This window comes from Sprattus sprattus, assembly GCF_963457725.1.
Source record: "Sprattus sprattus genome assembly, chromosome: 17".
Classification (NCBI taxonomy): domain Eukaryota; kingdom Metazoa; phylum Chordata; class Actinopteri; order Clupeiformes; family Clupeidae; genus Sprattus; species Sprattus sprattus.
In genome coordinates, this window is record NC_137915.1 from 7,298,091 (window position 1) to 7,319,313 (window position 21,223).

The following is a 21,223-nucleotide window of genomic DNA, read 5'->3' on the forward strand; positions in this document are numbered from 1 at the left end:
GGCAGTAGTATATATTGCAAATGCTCAGTTCAGCTCAACTTGAGTGTAGGCTACAGGCCTAGTTTATCAGGACTTGACAAAGCTTCAGTGGTCCTTAACTTTAATTGATTCTCTTTTGTGAACCTGCTTGACTGACCTTGACTGTTAACTATAAACAGTCTATAAAACTAAACTTAACCTGAGTAACTCTTGCTTGCAGCAGGGATAGTTACAGGCAGTGGCCAGCAGAGGGCATGCTATATCTGTGCTAAGAAAGTGTGTTTCACTCTGGCACATGAGGAGAAACCGATGAAGAAGTTATGTCAGTATGTTAGAATAACATCAGTCATCCTGTCATTATCTACTGAGGCTCGTATTCATCTGCAGGGATCAGGGATGTATGACAACAGCTTCAGTGTCATATTCAGTATAGGTGTAACTCTGCTATGCATCAAGTCAATTTCTCAACACATACCACCACCAGCTTCTGGATCAATTTCTTGATGAAAACACAAGCAGTTGTGTGAGCAGTAGGCCTATATTAATTAGTCATTCATTTGTTTATGCATTTTCTTATTATGTTATAGTCCTACATTGGCACGGTGCAGTATGTGTGTGAGATTATGTGTTTGCTGTGTAAACTTTTATCAGTAACATGCATCTTCAAGTAGTGGATGTTGTACAGGCAACAGCTCCCAAGCATACACAATATTCACTATTTATTCACATTTAATATTAATTTACATTTACTTCCTCCAAAAATAATTATGAGAGAGCTATATGCTGTGTAAAGTACTATGCTAGTGATATTTTACAAAGTGTAGATGCCCTACAGCTGCATTACATATTAGAAAACTGTTACAAACTGGATTAGAAAACCAAAACATGCATTCAGAACTGGTTAATATAGTCTACATGGTATTAATTAAGTGGTTTATAGGGAACTTGACAACTCACAACGATAATCATGCTTTTCTGACTGTATGTGTGCTTTCACTGTATTTCAATATCTGGGAGCTTTTCCTGACACATAACCGGGACTGTAAGTGGCAAATAGCAATCTCTAAGCAGTGCTGGTGCTTTTTTCAAAAAGAATATATATTCAAAAGTCCAAAAGTAAATAGAAATATGACATCCATGGATACATACATTATCTCTATTCAAAATACTGTATCTAAGTCAGTATCTCAGTGATTGTGTGCTGTCATTCCTGATATTATGATGACTTCAACTGACAAAACATTACCTTTGATCCATCTCCAACCCCAAATCCTGGATAGAGTGGTTGGGTGAATGTGGTCTGCACTTTGTGGAGGAGGGTCATCTTTTTGTCAGAGACACCGTAGAAGGATAGAATCCCTGCCTTGTGATCCACATACACTCCAATTATGTGGGAGCCGGGGCCTGTGATGTTAGTCCCAGCATTATTGTGTCTAAAGTAATACATGGAAGGGGTGGAGCACAAACTCCAGGACTGCTTATTGTTTCCAAATATGCACTCATCTTCTCCTTTCCTGCAGACATCTTTGTATGAAACTGCTATGTAAACTCCTTTATTCCCACTCCATTCAACCTCCCAGTAAGCTCGTCCTGACACCCCTTCTCTACAGAGCACCAGACACCTTTCGTCAAATCTCTCGGGGTGGCAGGGATATATCTGGTCTTGGGATGTTTTTGCAACCTCTTGGTCAGCCAACCAGAGTTTCTTATTAACAGTGTTCCGATCAAATGTGAATTGGTAGGAATCTGAGGGACCCAAAATTGCAAAATACATTTGAGTTACAAATATTAATTATTGGATAAATCATGAACCACACATTTAAGTTGTGAGTGTGAATGTTTGAAAGAGTCTCACGTGTTAAAAAATCCTTCCTGGTCTTGGGCTCAGGGGATGGGGTGATTTCAACAAGTTTAGCTAAAAACACCAAAAAGAGTTTTTTTTGTTTTTGTTATTTAAGACTTGCATATTTCTTAGTTCGTTAGAGGTCTTAATAAAATCAGACTTCTTCATACCAGTGCTAAGTGCTGTGTGGAGACTCTGCTGAAGCTCAACTTGGAGTCTTTCTCTCAGCTGAGACACAGGTTTCATCACTTCTTCATAGGACACATCAGTAGAGATGACTGGCCTGGGTAAACCCTCAAACTCAGGGGAGGAACAAACAGGCAGGAAACTCTATAAAGACACAAATTGAATCAAGTTAACAACAGGACACGAAATACTGCTAAAATTTAGCAGCTTACTCACATTCAGCATTGATAAACCACATTCAACAAGTTATATTACCTGGAGGAAATGAATGTGATCATCACTGTGTGAAATCTGCTCCAGCTCATCATCTCTCTTCTTCAGCTCAGCAATCTCCTGCTCCAGGTGTTTCATGAGTTCTTTAGCTCGACTCACCTCAGTCCTCTCCTGATGTCTGATCACCTCTGTCAGCTCAGAACATCTTCTCTCAATGGAGCGGATCATTTCAGTGAACATCCTCTTACTTTCCTCCACTGCTGCCTGAGCAGAGCTCTGTCAAAAAACAAAAATAATCCACAAGTAAATGTGTCACCAGTAGTCATAAATGGTATTCATACTGCATTAGTAGTCACTCTGGACTGGACTGGACTCTGCACTCTGGACTGGACTACTTGAGGGGTTGCATAACTGTCCTCCTGTGGCAGCGCTTACCTTCAGAGTGTCCACAGCCTGTCTCAACTGCTCCAGTTCCCTCACCCTCACACTGATTTTCTCCTTACATGTTGTGCGAGTCTTCTCCAGCTGTTTCTGTTGACAAAGGAAGATACTCAGTTGATTGGTTTAAGCTTGTAAATAACTCTAAGTCACTGATACATAACTATTTTAGCAGTTGGAAAAGTGCATTTATAACTGCCACCACACAACTCAGGGCAGTCATTAGAAGTTTTTGCTTTTTTCCCCACCATTCCAACATTGGTCGACGATATTATATACTGGCTGACACATGGCTGATAAACAGTAAAATGTTTTTAGCCCTAGGTGTGCATTTCCCTTTGTGCTTGTGCCCCTGAAGCGGAAACGGCTACAGGATTTCATTAATTGGCCAATTAGGAGGTCTATTAACAGTTCCATTCCAGCTCATCCAACAAAATGTCCACCAACGTCCATTTAAAATTCAGCAGCCAATACAAGTGTTTCTGAATAGCCAATTAATGAAATCTTGTAGGGTCATTTATAATGGCACATAGAAGCTTTTCACCCAGATTCAATCAGACATAATATGTGGCTCGATAAGCTACAACATATTTTCCTCTGATATGGTTTGGTGTTCAAAAGTAAATTTTGACTTTATATTCCAAAATTCAAATGGTCCTCTTTCATATAGTGAAGTGATTTAACTCATTCAACCTTTTGCCACTTGGGTCAGTTTGCACATTTTGCTTGGACCCAGATGACTACTGCTTGCGGCTATATTTTCAAAGTTATCATTATGCACGTGTTTACCCATCCTGTTATTAATGTTGATACTTGTACGCCATTATAGCCTGGATACCAGCCCAAACCCCGCCCACAAAAATTTTGGTCAGGGAGATTTGGTCTGGCTCTGAGCTAGTTGGGAGAGAGTTTCATCGGGTGGATAAAGCCAGACCAATCAAATTGTCAGGGCGGGCTTTATAGGATGATGGACAGATGATCAAGCGGTAGATTCGAAATCCTCCCAAGATGGCCGCGTATCGGGAGCTTGTAAGTGGGACATATTTTATGTAAATTATGCTATCTACACGACTTTCTTATGTCTACATTGACTCGGTTAGTTGTATATGTGCAACACGAATGTTGCCGAGGATTGTATGTCTTAACTGAAGCGCTCTAGACCATTATTGTTAGGTCATTGCTAACGCTTACACCAAAAATCCATTGAAACACATAGTAGCCAGCTAGCCTTGCTGCTATAATTAGTAGGGGTGTGCAAATGGTTTGCATGTTTGGCAATGTTGTTTTTCAATAAAATAAAACATTGCATAAAGCAAGCCAATCCACTTTTCCATGATGAGACCATTAAAATAAAATTTGCGATTCATTCATTTGCAATTAATCGCGATTTATTTTGAGTTAACTATGACAAAAATTCATATTAAATATTTTAATCGTTTGACAGCACTAACATTTACATACTGTGAATCAATTTTATTGAATCGAGAATCGTTTTTGAATCGAAAATCGATTTTGAATCGAATCATGAGCCTAAAAATCGGTATCGAATCGAATCGTGACATTTTCTGAATCGTGCACCCCTAATAATTAGTAACGTGAGCAGGCATATCTCAACAGATATTGACAGCGCATTCATTTTGAAAGAGGAACAGAGAAACGCGATCAAGGCATTTGTCGATCGAAAAGATGTTTTTGCCGTCCTTCCTACGGGATCAGGTTAAAGTTTGAATGTATCAGATGGTCATACTACGTTGCTCTGATTGGTTCTAGGTATCCAATTGAGGGAAGAGGCATTTTTTCCCCCTGGTTCGTTGAAACACGCCCCATAGTCACAGCCCAATGGTTCAGTATCAGACTCATATTCTGACTAGAATTATATGCCATAAATGCCATAAATGCCAAGGACAGTCCTTTAATATGAATATGTTGCTCATGCATACATGTAAATTCCACAAAATGCATTGTCCTATAATGAAAGTAGGGCCTTGTATATGTTACTCTCCTGTAGTCCTCAGACGAAGACTATGTCAATATATGCAATGTGCATTATGTAAGTTACCCTTAGCCAGCAAGGTCAGACTTTGACGAGAGCTATATTATGTTCAGGACTACACATAATAGAAGAATCCCAATCACAGTTTTACCTGTTTCTCAGTCCTTTCTGCTGCAGCTGAGACTGTCTTATGCCCACTGTGTTCATCCATAGCACACAGCAAACATATGCAGGTTTGTTCAGTGCGACAGAAGACCTCCAGTAGTTTATCATGATGAGAGCAGATCAGATTGTGTAGATTTCCCAAGGCATCGATCACTTTGTGTTTCTTCCCTGGGTTGAGATCATTGTGAGCTCCGAAGTGAGTTTCACAGTAAGAGGCCAGACACACAAGACAGGACTTGACTGCTTTTAGTTTTCTCCCAATGCAGACGTCACACTCTACATCTCCGGGTCCAGCATAGAGTGGAGATGGGGAAACAGAATTTAATCCTGTCTCTTTTAACTTTTCTACCATGTCAGCCAATATGGTATTTTTCCTGAGGACTGGCCTTGGTGTGATGGTCTGTCTGCACTGTGGGCAGCTGTGGACTCCCTTCAGATCTTCCTGATCCCAGCAGCCTCTGATACAATCCATACAGAAACTGTGGCCACAGGGAATTGTCACTGGATCCTTCAGTAGATCAAGACAATATGGACAGCTGAACTGATCCTGAGACACCAAAACATTGGCCTCTGCCATGTTGCTGAAATAGACACTCACAGACCCAACGACTAAACAGGAAGCAGGAATTGCTTTTGTTTTTCATGAAGTGGGAATAGTTAGGGCAGTGGGAGTGGCCTCTTAGGTCACATGGGCAGAGCGATACACAGAGACAGGGTCAAGGTAAGGAACAGGGGAAAAGAATGGAGGAGGGGAAAACTTCAGTAATTTTAGGTGTGTTTGAATGAAAAGAAAGGAGAGCAAAGTAGTTTTTGTTTATATTTTAGATTTCAACCATATGCTGCATATTTGCACCAGTAGCTAGTGTAAATGCTTAGTGTAATGGCAGACTTATGGAGAACTGCTTCATGTCTCCAGTTGTTAGATCCTAATAGGCGGTCTTTTATCAATATATCAGCAGTAATGATTAACTGTTGATTATCTGTCTCGTGGCGGTCTTTGAAATTAGTTTTGCACCCTGAGGGTGCAGGCAGAGAGTGAACCACCCAAAATAGAGGGAAATATAGTTCAACAATTTAGATCCACATTCTCATAGCACTTGATAGGTCTTTTTAAAAAGGCGACTGATTCATGCCGTCTATAAATGCTATTCAGAGATGTAGTCTGCTGTTCTTGTGTTAACACAGCGGTTTCCTGTCTTGTGGTTTGGACCTCTAAGACAAGTTGACTGGACATCAATGAAATATTTTTTTTTGATTTGACCAGCCTTTAGTAGTTTTAATATACTGTACTTATCTTCAGATGTAATGCTTTGTGTGAAAGAGCTGTCATCCAAGTTTAGGAATGGTGCTGATGGAACCCAATACTGCTGATTTCCTTGTTGTGTCAGACATGAACTGAGTGTTTTAATTATTTTGTACCATCTTAGTCTGTAACCCATGCCCCTGGATATTTACTCTGTCTTTGTCTCCGTAAGAGCAAATAGCTGAGATCTGACTCATTAGCTTTCAAATGGCTTATGTGAGAATTCAAGTTCTCCTGTAGCATTTGAACTCCTCTCCCCCAGATAGCCTCCACCCCTCCCCCTTCACCTTTGGTCCTCTGTGCGCACAGGTATATGTGTAGGAGATAGGGACAGAGGTTACAGTGAGACTAAATAGGGGTTATTTGATAGTGAGTTTCTTAAATCTTGTGTGGAGAACTTGTCATTTCCTCAGTTGCTGTTGTCTGTCTTGTTCACAGAGCTCTGTGTGTGTGTGTGGCAGGCGGTGTGGGGTGAGGCTTGCTGTGGACGTTTAAGTGAAAGGCAACATGGTTTAACATTCAAACTTTTTTCCTTCTTTTAAATAAATTCATTTATTTTGACTAAATTCTACACCTTCTTTTTCTCCCTATACGTTGGATGAGGGGTTGTAAATATAGTCATCACTGGACATTTGTGAAACACCCCTCAATATTTCCTCTGTATCCCTTGTCATAATTATACATTTTTACATTAAGAGGATAATAAATAAATCTTGAATACACTGCCATGTGTAGACTGTCTTGTCTAATGTGCATTCTTGTCTAAAAACAATACTTTTTATGTGTATGGAAACATTATATTAGATATGTTAGATAAACCAAAGATTAACAAATGCTGTGTTTCTCATTTTCGCTATATGTATTTATAGGATTTTAAGTATGCTTGATTTTCAGTGCCTTATTTCCTTTTTGGTTGATATGTCCATTGCATTTTGTTTTGGGCGGTAATTGTTGTGGATTGTGTTGTGTGTCTCCAACAATACACTGGCCTGAGATTAGGTGTTTTAACGAATACTCAAGTCTTTAGAACCAAAAACCTGTACATGGTGAGTATGATTTCCATTAGGATCATGACTTAGTGAGAATATGAGACACTGATAAATGTTTAGGTATAGTTAGAAGTGGTGGTGGAAATGGGTTTCCACCTGACTGTAGTTAAAGTGTATTTGTTGATGGGTTGGCAGAAGGCCATTTGTTTTTTTCTCGCCTGGACAACTGTGGAAATGTTTAGGGTAAAACTAAGCAAAACTAAACTGAGTAACTCTGCTTGCAGCAGGGATAGTGACACGCGGTGTCCAGCAGAGGGCGTGCTATATCTATGCTTTGTGTGTTCCAATCTGGAAGGAGAAACCGATGAAGAAGATTTGTCAGTGTGTCAGAACATTACTCCTCCGGTCTGTATCTACTGAGGCTCACATTCATCTGCAGGGATCAGGGCTGTATGGCCACAGCTTCAGTGTGTCATATTCAGTATAGGTGTAACTGAGCTATAACCTACCACAATGTTGGTTCATTGGTCATTGAACGTTTGGGTGTTGGGGTGACCAGGCCCCAGGGTTTGTCAGGTACCACACACTTAGCTGAAGCTACCTCTCTTTCTATGGTTTTCAGGTACCACACACTTAGGTGAAGCTACCTCTCTGTCTATGGTTTGCCAGGTACCACACACTTAGGTGATGCTACCTCTCTAATAGTCTAATACTTGATAACGGAGTTTACAGATGTGCATGTGAAGGCAATCTTGACAACCTTACGCAATATTTCAATCTTTATTTAGGTGCCAAGATTCAAAACGTCATTAAACATTTGTTAATTGATCAGAATTATTATTTCAACAGTAAAGATCGGTGTCCATCCGCGTCTAGACAGATGGGTAATATATTTGAGATTACTATTAAAAAAATATAAATTAAATTGTGATCCAAAGGTCTGACGTAATCAGCCAGCCGGACTGTGAATGATTATCTTATGACATGAGAACTATGACTGAGACAAAAACACATATTCTGTCCTCTCACAGCATCTGGTTTTAGGGAAACAGAAAAGGTTGATTTGAAATTGAGTAGAAGATTAATGTTTTTGTTTAGACAATGCATGATTCTACTTTACCCATTTCAAACAAGATTTGCTATACACTACAAATCTCCAACTAGTGTAAGCATACCCCATTAACATTATATAATATGTATCATGTTTGTTGTAGAATATTTATTTTGAAGATGCTTAAACATCGCTGTATCTCTTCAGTGTGAGGAGCTTTAAATATAACTACATGCTTTATCCATTGATACAGCTATTCTGGTCTTCAGGACCAGAACATTATTTTGCTGAACACCAATGACAAGTTGCCTCCTTCTTGTGGCCACAGATGGAATTGTGATTGATAGTGTCCAAAGACTGTATGAACATGAAAGCACCATAACTTAACAGTAAGGCTCAGTGTGATTCAAGATCCTAGGCCTATGTGCTTTGTACATTGCACACAAAAAAAAAAATGATACAATATATATATGAAAATAATGAAAGTGACCAGCAGCAGCCAACATCCCTCAAAAGCCACCTTGAGTCTGGCCTGGTGTTGACCACCCAGTCCTGTACCTGACCCAGGAGAAAGCCTAGGGGGGGAAAGAAAGGGGAACTCAACAGTGCCCTGATTAGGTGTGTCATTATAGTGGAAAAGCACCTGTGAGAGAGAGGGGGATCATGAGTAGGGACAGCGACGGTGTATTTGGTGAACACGCCAGTCATGATGGGGACATTCTGTAATCCATTCATGGATAGATTCAACACTGTGATATCTATGGTATGATCTCTTTTGCAAGCAGGGGGCCCATAAAACTGTGGTGCGGAACCAGAATCTTTTACAACTTGGCAAACGATCGCACTCTTGACACTACCACTGTTTTATGTCCAAAGATATCCCCAACGGGTGACAGTGCTGTGGTACCAGTTCAGTGATCCAATCAATGCCTTGGTGGCCATGTTCTAGGGTCTCCTTTTTGAGGACTACAGGCAGGATGGAGAGTCTTCTCACCCCCATCTGGGATGAAGGGTACACCCTCTCTTTCTCCAGGCGGTCCCATTGGCACCATAGGTCTGGGGACCCGTTGTGTCGTGTCTGGGGTAGGCCTGACCTGTTTCCTCCTGAACACCAAGACATTCTTCAGGATCCTTCCTTGAGTCACAGACATGGCGCTGCACCGTCAATAGTTACGCCAGGTGCTATATAAATATTATCTCTCATTGGCATTGCGTTGTAAAATTATTTACACATTTAAACGTGTCTTATTCCATCTATCTAGTTGTTAAAAAATCAAAGTGTCATCAATGGAGAAAGAGAGGGAGAGTGTAGGAGGGAGGAACAGAAAGAGAAGGAGAGTGTGGGAGGTCAGCATGACAGCTAGTTACACCAGTGGCTATTAAAATATGACCTCTAACAAACATTGCATTACACAACCATTTGCACCTTCTTATTGCTTAGTTCATCAATCTAGTCGTTGAAAAAGTCAAAGGGTCCATTGTTGCTTGAATGTGAATTTGCACACTCTGACTCTGATTCTGGAGGAGCCATTGATTGTGAATCACCAAAATAGGACAGATACTCTGTTCACGTTACAAATAGGTTTCACATCCGTCCATGATTTTGATATGATACAGCCCGATGTTTTTGACTGCACAGATTGACGACAAGATTTACAATTTAAAAGATTTTAGTTTATTGCAAATAATACAAACAGTAATGTATTAGTTAATTTATCACAACAGAGAGAATTCTAGGGGAGAGAATTAGATGTGTGAGCATGTGTGCGCATGTGTGAGCATGTGTGCGATGAGCTTCACTGGAGTGTTAGTGAGAGAAAGTGTCGGTGGGAGAAAAAAGTAATGGTGACAATATGAATTAATTTTAAATATGCATTTATTTATTCCAAACTGAAATAGGAGATGAAGTAAGATTGAGTTTCTGTGGTAATAAAATTTCTGTGTAGATAACGGCACAAATTGTCCTCTTTTCACGACATTAAAGTAAGTGATGTTCACGCACAATCACTGTTCATTGTTCTGTACAATTAAGCACCTCAAATGCAACCCAAAAGTTGAATGAATGAAGAAAGAAACTTTGTGTCAGAGACTTCTATCAATTAACATTAGACATGAATGTTTAGATTCTGCTGGTATGTTGTCACTGACCAAATCTGATTTTGCTGCCAACGTTGAGCCCAAAGCCAGGATACAGTGGCTCAGTGAATGTGGTGTGTATTTTGTGCAGAAGAGTCATTGTATCAGAGACACTGTAGAAAGACAGAGTTCCTGTCTTGTGATCAACATACACTCCTATTCTAGAGGTGGAGGTGGGCTTATGAGGGAGTGACATTTGTTTACTATCATGTATGAATCTGTAGCAAGATGAAAGGCAGTACAAACTCCAAGACTTGTTATTGAATCCTAGTCCACAATCATAAGCCCCTACTTTCCGTGAGAACCCTTTGTATGATACAGCAATGGCAACACCTGAACCTGACCTCTCAACCTCCCAGTAGCAGTGTTTAGATACAGCTTCTCTACACAGCAACCCAGCATATGAATCAAATCTGTCTGGATGGTCAGGATATGAATGTTTCACATTAGGGCATCTTTCTACAACTCTGTTTCCCTCAGAGAGTGTGAGGTCATTATGAGCAGTGTTGGGATCCAGGGTTAGCTGGCAGGCATCTGAGGGAGGATAAAACATGACTAATTGAGCAGTGGTGATTAGGGCATAATGGTTAAAATGATTCTTGTTAATAAATGATCATGTGTAGTACTACCAGATAAAGCAGGTTACTATGTTCTCCTATTGTACATGTGTGTATATTTTGTAAGTGTGTTATATATTTGTGCATGGAGTACGTATACTTTATGTGTATCATACACTTACATGCCAGGAAATCCTCTCTGGTTGTGGGCTCAGGCAGTGAAAGAAAGCTAAAAAGATCTGCTGTAAAGACAAAAAGGCGCCCATCAACAAAACCTACTGGGTCACATCAAAATTGTATTCAGAAGTGATGTTTTCAAAGTCATGGTACTAATGTCTCATACCAGTTTTAGGAATGTCCTTTAGTCCCTGCTGGAGTGCATCCTCTAGTTTTTCCCTGAGCTGAGAAACTCTTTCTTTTACTTCATCAAAAGACAGATCTGTGTGGACCGTGTGTCTGGGTGAGTTGTCAGGAGCAGAGGAGGAACAGAGAGACTGGAAACTCTAGGATGAGACAGAAAATAATCCAAATGTCATTTAACAAACAGAATCCTTCCTCCAGGCCCTACTGGAGCATTTTGGCCCAGCCTGAGGCATCCAGTTCCCTGCACCATAAATATAGGACACCGGATTTGGTGTGAAAATTAGGCACTAGTTTGAGAAGGTGAAATCCCTCCCCCTTCTCACTGTGGTCCTAAGGGGCAAGAAGGACTGGACTCCCCTACCTGAATGGTTGGGTCCGGGTCCCCCCTCCTCTGTGGAAGGGTCCAATTAACTTTAATTGGAAACATTCAGCCCAATGGGCGGCCTGATAAAAGGTGCACCTCTTTATTGCATGAGGGAAGGACACGTAAATAACATGCTGGAAAAAAGCTGGGACATGGTAAATAGGCGAAACCTTCAGCTTTTGTTTTGTTCAGTTTGTGTTGTGTTCAGTATGATTTGGGGTTTTTCATTATTAGTAAATAAAAAGCAATTTTTTAAGTAAGCCACTCTCTCCTGCACCATGTGTTCATATCTGAAACCACATTCCACCAGTTTACATCCTACATCGCGTGGTGGCTGACTCTGGCCATTCTCACAGACTGGTAATTTTTTTTAAACAATTGAGGTGCAGGACACTAAAGACCACATCAACTCTGCCATGTCCAGCTCCAGTCTGGTCCAATCTCACTCTATTCAGATAGATGCCACTGATGTTAGGGGTTTTGAATGTAATATTTAAAATTATAAAACAAATCACAATGTGTCTGCATGGGGCATTGTGTAAAAAAAGGTGAGTTGCCTTGGTTACCTTTTCTTCTCTATTATGTTTACCTCATTACCAAAGAGCACCTGAATAGGAACCTAAGGTTTTGACTGACAGGAAGAGCGGTCTCAACAGTGACTTTTTACAGGACTGCATAAATAAACTAATCTCTTCCGTTATAATGCATCATATCTGAGTAGTGACAGTACCTGAAGGAAACAAATGTGGTTGTCAGTGTGTGAAAGCTGCTCCAGCTCAGCATCTCTCTTCTTCAGCTCAGCAATCTCCTGCTCCAGTTTCTCCATCAGTTCTTCTACTCGCCTCACCTCAGCCCTCTCCTGATCTCTGATCAGCTCTGTCACCTCTGAGCGTCTTCTCTCAATGGAGCGGATCATTTCAGTAAAAATCCTCTCACTGTCCTCCACTGCTGCCTGTGCAGAACTCTGTTTGGACACAAGACAAGACACAAGTCATGAATTTCTACAGTAGTCTCTTGTAATTTCCTCTGGTTGATACAACTCACCTGAAGAGTTTTCACAGCCTGTCTCAGGTCCTGCAGTTCAGTCTCTTTTTCCTGGATTATCCGTTGGGATTGTCTCTGAGTATCACCCAACAGTTTCTGTGAACAGGTACATCTATTAGAGCTGTGTATTTAACGTATTGAAATAATAAATCATATCATGAATAAGTACTGATGAAGTCACTTTCATGATAAAAAAAAATCAACATCAACACTTTAAATATTGTCATTTAACCATAACCATGCACCTATATATGTTGATGTATAAAATGTGGGAATGAAGTCAAGAAATGAACCTTAGGATCAAAAACTGAGAGTAAAGTCAGAGAATGCTGCTGTTATTCTCATTCACGTGTTTATCAGTGCACAATAACACATTTTAGCTGGAAGGCCTTTGTCAGTATCAGGACTATTGGCTTAGCGAGTCTTACCAGTTTCTCAGTTCTCTCTGCTGCAGCTGAAACTGTATCATGTCCTTTATGTTCATCCATGACACACAGCAAACATATGCATCTCTGATCAGTGCGACAGAAGACCTCTAGTAGTTTATCATGATGAGAGCAAATCAGATCTTCTAGTTTACCAGCAGCTTCAATCACTTTGTGTTTCTTCCCTGGGTTGAGATCATTATGAACTCTGAAGTGAGTTTCACAGTAAGAGGCCAGACACACCAGACAGGACTTGACTACCTTTCGTTTTCTCCCAATGCAGACGTCACACTCCACATCTCTGGGTCCAGCATAACAGTGAGCAGGTGGAGCAGCCTGGAGTCCCATAATCTTCAGCTTGTCCACCACTTCAGCCAGCATGGTGTTTCTGCCCAGAACTGGCCTTGGTGTGAAGGTCTGTCTGCACTGTGGGCAGCTGTGGACTCCCTTCAGATCGTCCTGATCCCAGCAGCCCTTGATACAATCCATAACTGTGTCCACAAGGAATAGTCACAGGATCCTTCAGTAGATCAAGACAGATTGGACAGCTAAACTGGTCCTGACTCCATAAAACACTGGCCTCTGCCATTTTGGAGTACTCTCGGTCCGTCTCTGTGTATTTTCCTCTCTCTCTTTGTTCCCGTCGTTTTCTGTTGTAAAGTATTCCTGACAGTCAAGTAAGAAGCAGACACTAAAGAGGTGATAATTTTCAACAATAAATAATGCAAGACAGTTTCCTCATTTCTCTCAAAATTGAAGGACAATCATCAAGAAATACACATGGCAATAATTCTGAAAAAACAAAATAACAAAGAACCTATACATAGAAGGCCATGCATTAAGTCTCTTGATGCTTTAGTCCATTATGAGGTTGAACAAAGGAGGGCCCAAAGAGAAAAAGTAGGCCTTCAAACAGTATCCAACCCTCGTTAAGCAACAAACTAAAAGTTTGGTGTCACCCACATTTTTTTTATATATAAATCAAAGTGCTGTGTATTCCAATGATCCCCAAACAGGCAAGTAAGAGAGAATATACTCCAGAAACTTGCCAGAGGATCCTCCAGTTTCTTTTGTTTTACACACACAATGGCTTCACCTGCTAGGAAAGTCTCCCAGGTGTCCAACACATGCACTTCTTTCCTGCCTCCTCAGGTGTGCTATTTATGAGAAAACTTAAAAGTCCCACTTCCTGTTAGAATCAGTAAAAGTCCTGATAGCAATTATACACAGGAAAGTAAATAAAGTATATAATTATACAGGGAAATAAATAAATAATAGAATGTCACCATTAACCAGTAACTTAGAAGTAAAGAATAGATTTCCCTTTAGGACTTAGGGTTATCTAACCCGCTAGCCTCCATCCCTCATACCTCAACACCTTAACATACTCTTTGTTACTTAACTGGTGTGTGTGTGTGAGGTTGTGAACTACGTCCTACTGAATCTGTGGCAGTGTTACAGCATCAAACGAAACTTGTCCACAGTTCTGCAGTTCTTCTTTTTTGTTGTCTTGAATCCACTTCAGACCTTTCAGTCCTTCATTGTTATCATGAATAGTCCAGTAGAACCATGTGTCTTTGCACTAATGTCACAGCTGATCAGGCTGTTCAACCAACATTATTTTACCATTTATATGTATATGACAATAAATCTACAGGACAAGGACTGATTTATCATCTTTTATTACCAAGTATACAAAGAATATGTACATTCAAATACCACTTGGCTTGACTGACACTGTGTACAGGTCTCAGGTAGATTCCAATCATACTGTCAGTCTGCTCTGGTTCTCTCCGTCATCACCCGTCACAGTTTTGTGTATTTCGTGTTCTGAAGAGTACTCTCATCACATTTTGGCACTTGATGCAGATTCTCAGACTCCAAGAAAGGAAGGACTCTGGTGATTTTATTAAGCCACTGGTGATTGTGTTGTGGTTTGGTGAAATGTTTGTCTGTCCGCGATGTTCTTCTTCTTCGGGGTCTGTACCACTTGATGCCAAACCAGACATGTCACACACACAGGATGAAGTAGACTGGAAAAAAAAATGCCAATGAAAAGGGAGGGCAGGCAAGCACAAGATCTAGCCCAGGACATATGACCATTACCTTGAGCAAGTCATCCACAGGGGCGGTGGTATAAACCAGCTCCGTCTGTATAGCTACATCTATATGACCCTTCAATGCAGGAGCATAGGAATTCAATGGGGGGCAAAACTTTGCATGTAGGCTTTGCCAAAACACAACGGTTCCTTTTCCTGATTAAAAAAAAGAAAAACCACTGTTCCATAATGCAGTTGAGACCTTTCTTTTGTTACCATATCAAGTCAAGTGAACCTACAGTTAGGTAACAGGCTAGTTTGGCTAGCAACACTAACCAGAAATGTTTAGAACTTGTTCAGTTTAATCCTCACACGAATGCAGGTGATCCAGTTTAACTGTCATGCCATAAAGCCTAGGCTAGCCTATTTCACCGTGCTCCTTTTGGCACATTACCTCCTACGCTTCCAGTGGTTAATCCACAATAGATACTGGTGATGCAGTGAATTGTGGCATTTCCAAGCCTTTAAAGAGCAAGATTATTAAAATAATTTCCCTGTGCCTGATACATCCAGTTCCCCAGCACAAGTCAACAACAAGCTGGAGGTCAAGCAGGGATTTCATGCCTTGGCTGGATTTCCAGTTGTAATAAGAGCAACAGACTGCACCCACATAGCAATAAAATCACCATCACACAACTCATTAAATTATGTCAACAGAGTGGAGTTTCATTCCATCCATGTTCAGATCATCTGGGGTGCACATTTGGCCCTGTTGGTCCCCGGTGGTCTGGAGGACTGCATGAGTCCCTTAGCCAACTCCAGGACCCAACAGGAGCAGACTTATAACCAGGCCCATGCACACTCTAGATCCACTGTTGAGCGTGCAGTAGGCCTGCTGAAAGGTTGATGGCTTTGCCCTTCTAGCACGGGGTGAACACTGCAATAATGGCCTGGAAAGTCTGCCACATCGTCAGGGCTTGCTGTGTGCTCCACATCGTGATCAGAGCCCCCATGCCTGATAAAGATCCCTTACCAACTCCTAATGCCCCTACTATTCAGACGAGCACTGGGGCCATACAGACGAGCACTGGGGCCTTTAAGACGAGCACTGGGGTCATACACACGAGCACTGGGGTCATACAGACGAGCGCTGGGGCAGTTCAGACAAGCACTGGGGCAGTTCAGACGAGCACTGGGGCAGTTCAGACGAGCACTGGGGCCATTCAGACGAGCACTGGGGCCATTCAGACGAGCACTGGGCCGTACAGATATTTTAGAGAAGTCGAAACCTGTTCACCTGTTACAATTAGGTTTCACATCTGTTAATATTTTTGACATGTAACATGACGTTTTTGACTGCATAGATCGACAACAAGAGTAATACTTTTGAAAGATTTTAGTTTATTGCAAATAATACAAATCATAATGAAGAACTTCAGTTATCAAAATAGGGAGATAAATCTAGGAGACAGAAGTGGATGTGTGAGCATGTGTGCAATGAGAGCATCACTACAGTGTTGGAGGGAGACAGAGAAAGTGTCTGTGAGGGAAAAAGGTGATAACATGGTGTATGGTGACAATAAATTGCATGGCAGTTAATTAATTAATTAATTCCTTACTAAAATATGTTTTTGGGAAATATAACGGTAACTTGACCAAATAGACAGGACAACCCTCCCTCAAATTTGTATAATAAAATGTAAATGTATTTAGTACTAGTTCTGAAGATGAAAAGTAGGCTTGTGCATCTACCACATTGTGATACCACAAGAAGTAAGTTTCTGTGGTAATAAACGTTCTGTGTAGATAACGGCACGAATTGCCCTGTCTTCACAACATTAAAGCAAGTGATGCTTTTGCATAATCACTGTTCATTGTTCTGTACAATTTAACAACTCAAATGCAACCCAACAGCTGAATGAAGAAAGAAACTTTGTGTCAGAGACCTCTATCCATAAATATTAGATATGAATGTTTTGATTCTACTGGTATGTTGTCACTGACACAATCTGATTTTGCAGTCAGGATTGAGGTAAAAGCCAGGATACAGTGGCTCAGTGAATGTGGTGTGTATTTTGTGCAGAAGAGTAATTGTATCAGAGACACTGTAGAAAGACAGAGTTCCTGTCTTGTGATCAACATACACTCCTATTCTAGAGGTAGAGGTAGGCTTATGAGGGAGTGACATTTGTTTACTATCATGCAAGAATGTGTAGCCAGATGAAGTGCAGTCCAAACTCCAAGACTTGTTATTGTATCCTAGAATACACTCACGAGCCCCTCCTTTCCTTGGGAGCCCTTTGTATGACACAACAATGCGAACATATGATCCTGACCACTCAACCTCCCAGTAGCAGTGTTTAGATACAGCTTCTCTACACAGTACCTGACTATATGAATCAAATCTGTCTGGATGGTCAGGATATGAATGTTTCACATTAGGGCAACATTCTCCAACTCTGTTTCCCTCAGACAGTGTGAGTTCATTTTGAGCAGTGTTGGGATCCAGGGTTAGCTGGCAGGCATCTGAGGGAGGATAAAACATGACTCATTCAGCATTGGTGATTAGGGGCATAATGGTTTAAATTATTACTATTAATTAATGATCATTTTCACTACCATATGGTGCAGGGCACTATGTTCTCCTCTTGTTTATGTGTGTTTATGTATTTGTATATGCAGTATATATACAGTATGTGTATCATATACTTACATGCCAGGAAATCCTCTCTGGTCGTGGGCTCAGGCAGTGATAGAAAGCTAACAAGCTCTGCTGTAGAGACAAAAAGACACCTTTCAAGAACCACAACCTTCTGGGTCACATCAAAATTGTTTTCAGAAGTGATGTTTTACCAAGTCATGGTACTAATGCGTCTTGTACCAGTTTTAGAAATGTCCTTTAGTCCCTGCTGGAGTGCATCCTCTAGTTTCTCTCTGAGCTGAGAAAGTCTTTCTTTTACTTCATCAAAAGACAGATCTGTGTGGACCGTGTGTCTGGGTGAGTTGTCAGGAGCAGAGGAGGAACAGAGAGACTGGAAATTCTACAATGACAGAAAATGAGCCAAATGTCATTTAACAAACATAAACCTTCCTCCAGGCCCTACTGGAGCATTTTGGCTCAGACCAAGGCATCCAGTGCCCTGCATCATAAATATAGACACCAGATTTGGTCTGAAAATTAGGAACTGGTCATTTTTTATTAAACAATTGTGGTGCAGGAGACTTTTAAAAACCACGTCCACTCTGATATGACCAGCTCCAGTGTAGTCCTAGTCATATCAGATCTAATGCAATGCAAAATGGCACTGATGTTATGAGTTATGAATGTTATATAACTTTAAATATTACAATCACAATATTTCTACATGTGGCATTGTGTAAATAAAGAATAGTGCCTTGGTTACCTTTTCTTCTCTATTATGTTTACCTCATTACCAAAGAGAACCTGAATAGGAAACTGATGTTTTGACTGACAGGTAGAGCGGTCTCAACAGTGACTTTTTACAGAACTGCATAAATAAACTAATCTCTTCTGTGATAATGTATCATATCTGAGTAGTGACAGTACCTGAAGGAAACAAATGTGGTTGTCAGTGTGTGAAAGCTGCTCCAGCTCAGCATCTCTCTTCTTCAGCTCAGCAATCTCCTGCTCCAGTTTCTCCATGAGTTCTTCAGCTCGACTCACCTCAGCCCTCTCCTGATCTCTGATCAGTTCTGTCACCTCAGAGCGTCTTCTCTCAATGGAGCGGATCATTTCAGTAAAGATCCTCTCACTGTCCTCCACTGCTGCCTGTGCCGAACTCTGTTTGGACACAAGACAAGACATGAGACATTGATTGCTACAGCAGTCTCTTGTTATTTCCTCAGGATAAAACAACTCACCTGAAGAGTTTTCACAGCCTGTCTCAGGTCCTGCAGTTCAGTCTCTTTGTCCTGGATTATCCGTTGGGATTTTCTCTGAGCATCTCCAAACGATTTCTGTGAACAGGTGAGGCTATTAGAGTTGTGAAAGAATTAACAATTTCCTCTATTAGTACTGATAAAGTCACTTTCATAATTATAAAAGCTAGAAGTCATTAACATCAACAGTTTGACTATTTTTATTTAACCATAACCCTGAACCCTTAAGATGTTGATGTGTCAAATGTGGGATTGAAATCAAGAAATGAGTCTGGGGAACAAAAACTGACAATAAAGTCAGAGAATACTGCTGTTATTCACATTGAAGTGTTTTATCAGTGCACAATAACCCATTTCAGCTGGAAGGCCTTTGTCAGTATCAGAAGTACCGGCTTAGCAAGTCTTACCTGTTTCTCAGTTCTCTCTGCTGAAGCTGAAACTGTATCATGTCCTTTATGTTCATCCATGACACACAGCAAACATATGCATCTCTGATCAGTGCGACAGAAGACCTTTAGTAGTTCATCATGATCAGAGCAGATCAGATCTTCTAGTTTACCAGCAGCTTCAATCACTTTGTGTTTCTTCCCTGGGTTGAGATCATTATGAACTCTGAAGTGAGTTTCACAGTAAGAGGACAGACACACCAGACAGGACTTGACTGCCTTTCGTTTTCTCCCAATGCAGACGTCACACTCCACATCTCCGGGTCCAGCATAACAGTGAGCAGCTGGAGCAGCCTGGAGTCCCATAATCCTCAGCTTCTCCACCACTTCAGCCAGCATGGTGTTTCTGCCCAGAACTGGCCTTGGAGTGAAGGTCTGTCTGCACTGTGGGCAGCTGTGGACTCCCTTTAGATCTTCCTGATCCCAGCAGCCCTTGATACAATCCATACAGTAATTGTGTCCACAAGGAATAGTCACAGGATCCTTAAGTAGATCGAGACAGATTGGACAGCTAAACTGGTCCTGACTCCATTCAACACTTGCCTCTGCCATTTTGGGTTACTCTTTGTTGGTCTGTGTATTTTCCTCTCTCTCTCTCTGCTCCTGTCGTTCACTGTTGTAATGTCTTCCTGACAGTCAAGTTAGAGGCAGAACGGAGTGAGGGAAGGAGGGAGAGAGATAAGGAGTTTATTACAATTACAGTGGTTAGAGTGTAGGCCATAAATCCTTTTGTCAGAAGGACTTTGAAACAGACTTTGAAACAGACGCTTCAAATGTGAAACTTGACTTGACACAAAGAGATAAGACAGGAATGCTATGTCAATCAGTCACCTCATTGAAGTTCATTAACCTTTCAATGGCAAACTGAGAAAAAACAATTTGACTGCAGCTAAAAAGCTTCTTTTCCATATGGAAACTGGCAACGTTTTAGGAACTAGCATTATTTTAGCAAACATGCATGTCTTTGGGACCTGCAGAACACACATACAGTATATGCAGTATATACAGTATATACGTGTGTGTGTGTTTTTCTTCTGGATGCACGCAAGACACAAGATAAAGATGCTGGACGTAGTCATGGGTATGTACGTTTGTATAAGTGTATGTGTGTGTGTACATTTTGTGTGTGTGTGTGTGTGTGTGTATGTGTGTATGTGTGTGTACATTTAGTATACTATACATGAGTATAAGTGTATATGTGTGTAGGTATCTGCATGCCCTCTCACCTAGCAGGACCAGGATGCATGCCAGGATGGCGATGATGCCCCTCGGCTCAGGCTTGGGTGCAGCGTGTAGGCCTCAGCACTACACCAGAGCACGTTGCCATCGGCATCGCAGCTGCACACGCGCATGGTGAGAGTGGCCGGGCTGCTCTGCATCGGCAATTAGCCGTCTGATACCTGGATGGGCAGGTGGTAGATATACTGCTCCTGCTGCGACCAGCCACCACGTTGCGTCAGCACCCATGCCGAGTTATCTGCCACGGAGAGGGGAAAACACTGATCAGATCAATAGATCAGTCAATTAATCAATTATTCAACCAGATAAGCAGCAAACCAATACATTAATCAACAAATCAATCCGTCAAGTAATCAACCAACCAACTAAACACAAAATCAATCACTCACTCTCTTACTCACTGACTTACTCTCTCACTCAATCAATCAGTCAAGCAATCAATTATCAGTATCAATGAATTAATCATGTAATCAGTTCAATCAAAACACACCTTGGTTATCCCGAGTGTGAGGTTGAGGTTTTTTTGCAGCCTTGGGGGCAAGACTGAAGT

General features: G+C 41.1%; 1 protein-coding gene across 1 annotated transcript; it reads right to left on the reverse strand.

Annotated features, from left to right (window-relative positions):
* Positions 1–336: 336 nt before the first annotated feature.
* Positions 337–19,986, reverse strand: LOC308378263 (uncharacterized protein; the record flags this gene model as incomplete). Its single annotated transcript, XM_080855125.1, is given in 20 exon segments — positions 337–360; positions 1,226–1,383; positions 1,993–2,152; positions 2,264–2,497; positions 2,657–2,752; positions 9,068–9,264; positions 10,309–10,830; positions 11,036–11,095; positions 11,197–11,356; positions 12,311–12,544; positions 12,625–12,720; positions 13,053–13,539; positions 13,541–13,715; positions 16,141–16,377; positions 17,093–17,614; positions 17,802–17,861; positions 17,970–18,129; positions 18,657–18,890; positions 18,971–19,066; positions 19,396–19,986. Coding segments are annotated over 20 exon segments (4,503 nt in total).
* Positions 19,987–21,223: the final 1,237 nt, after the last annotated feature.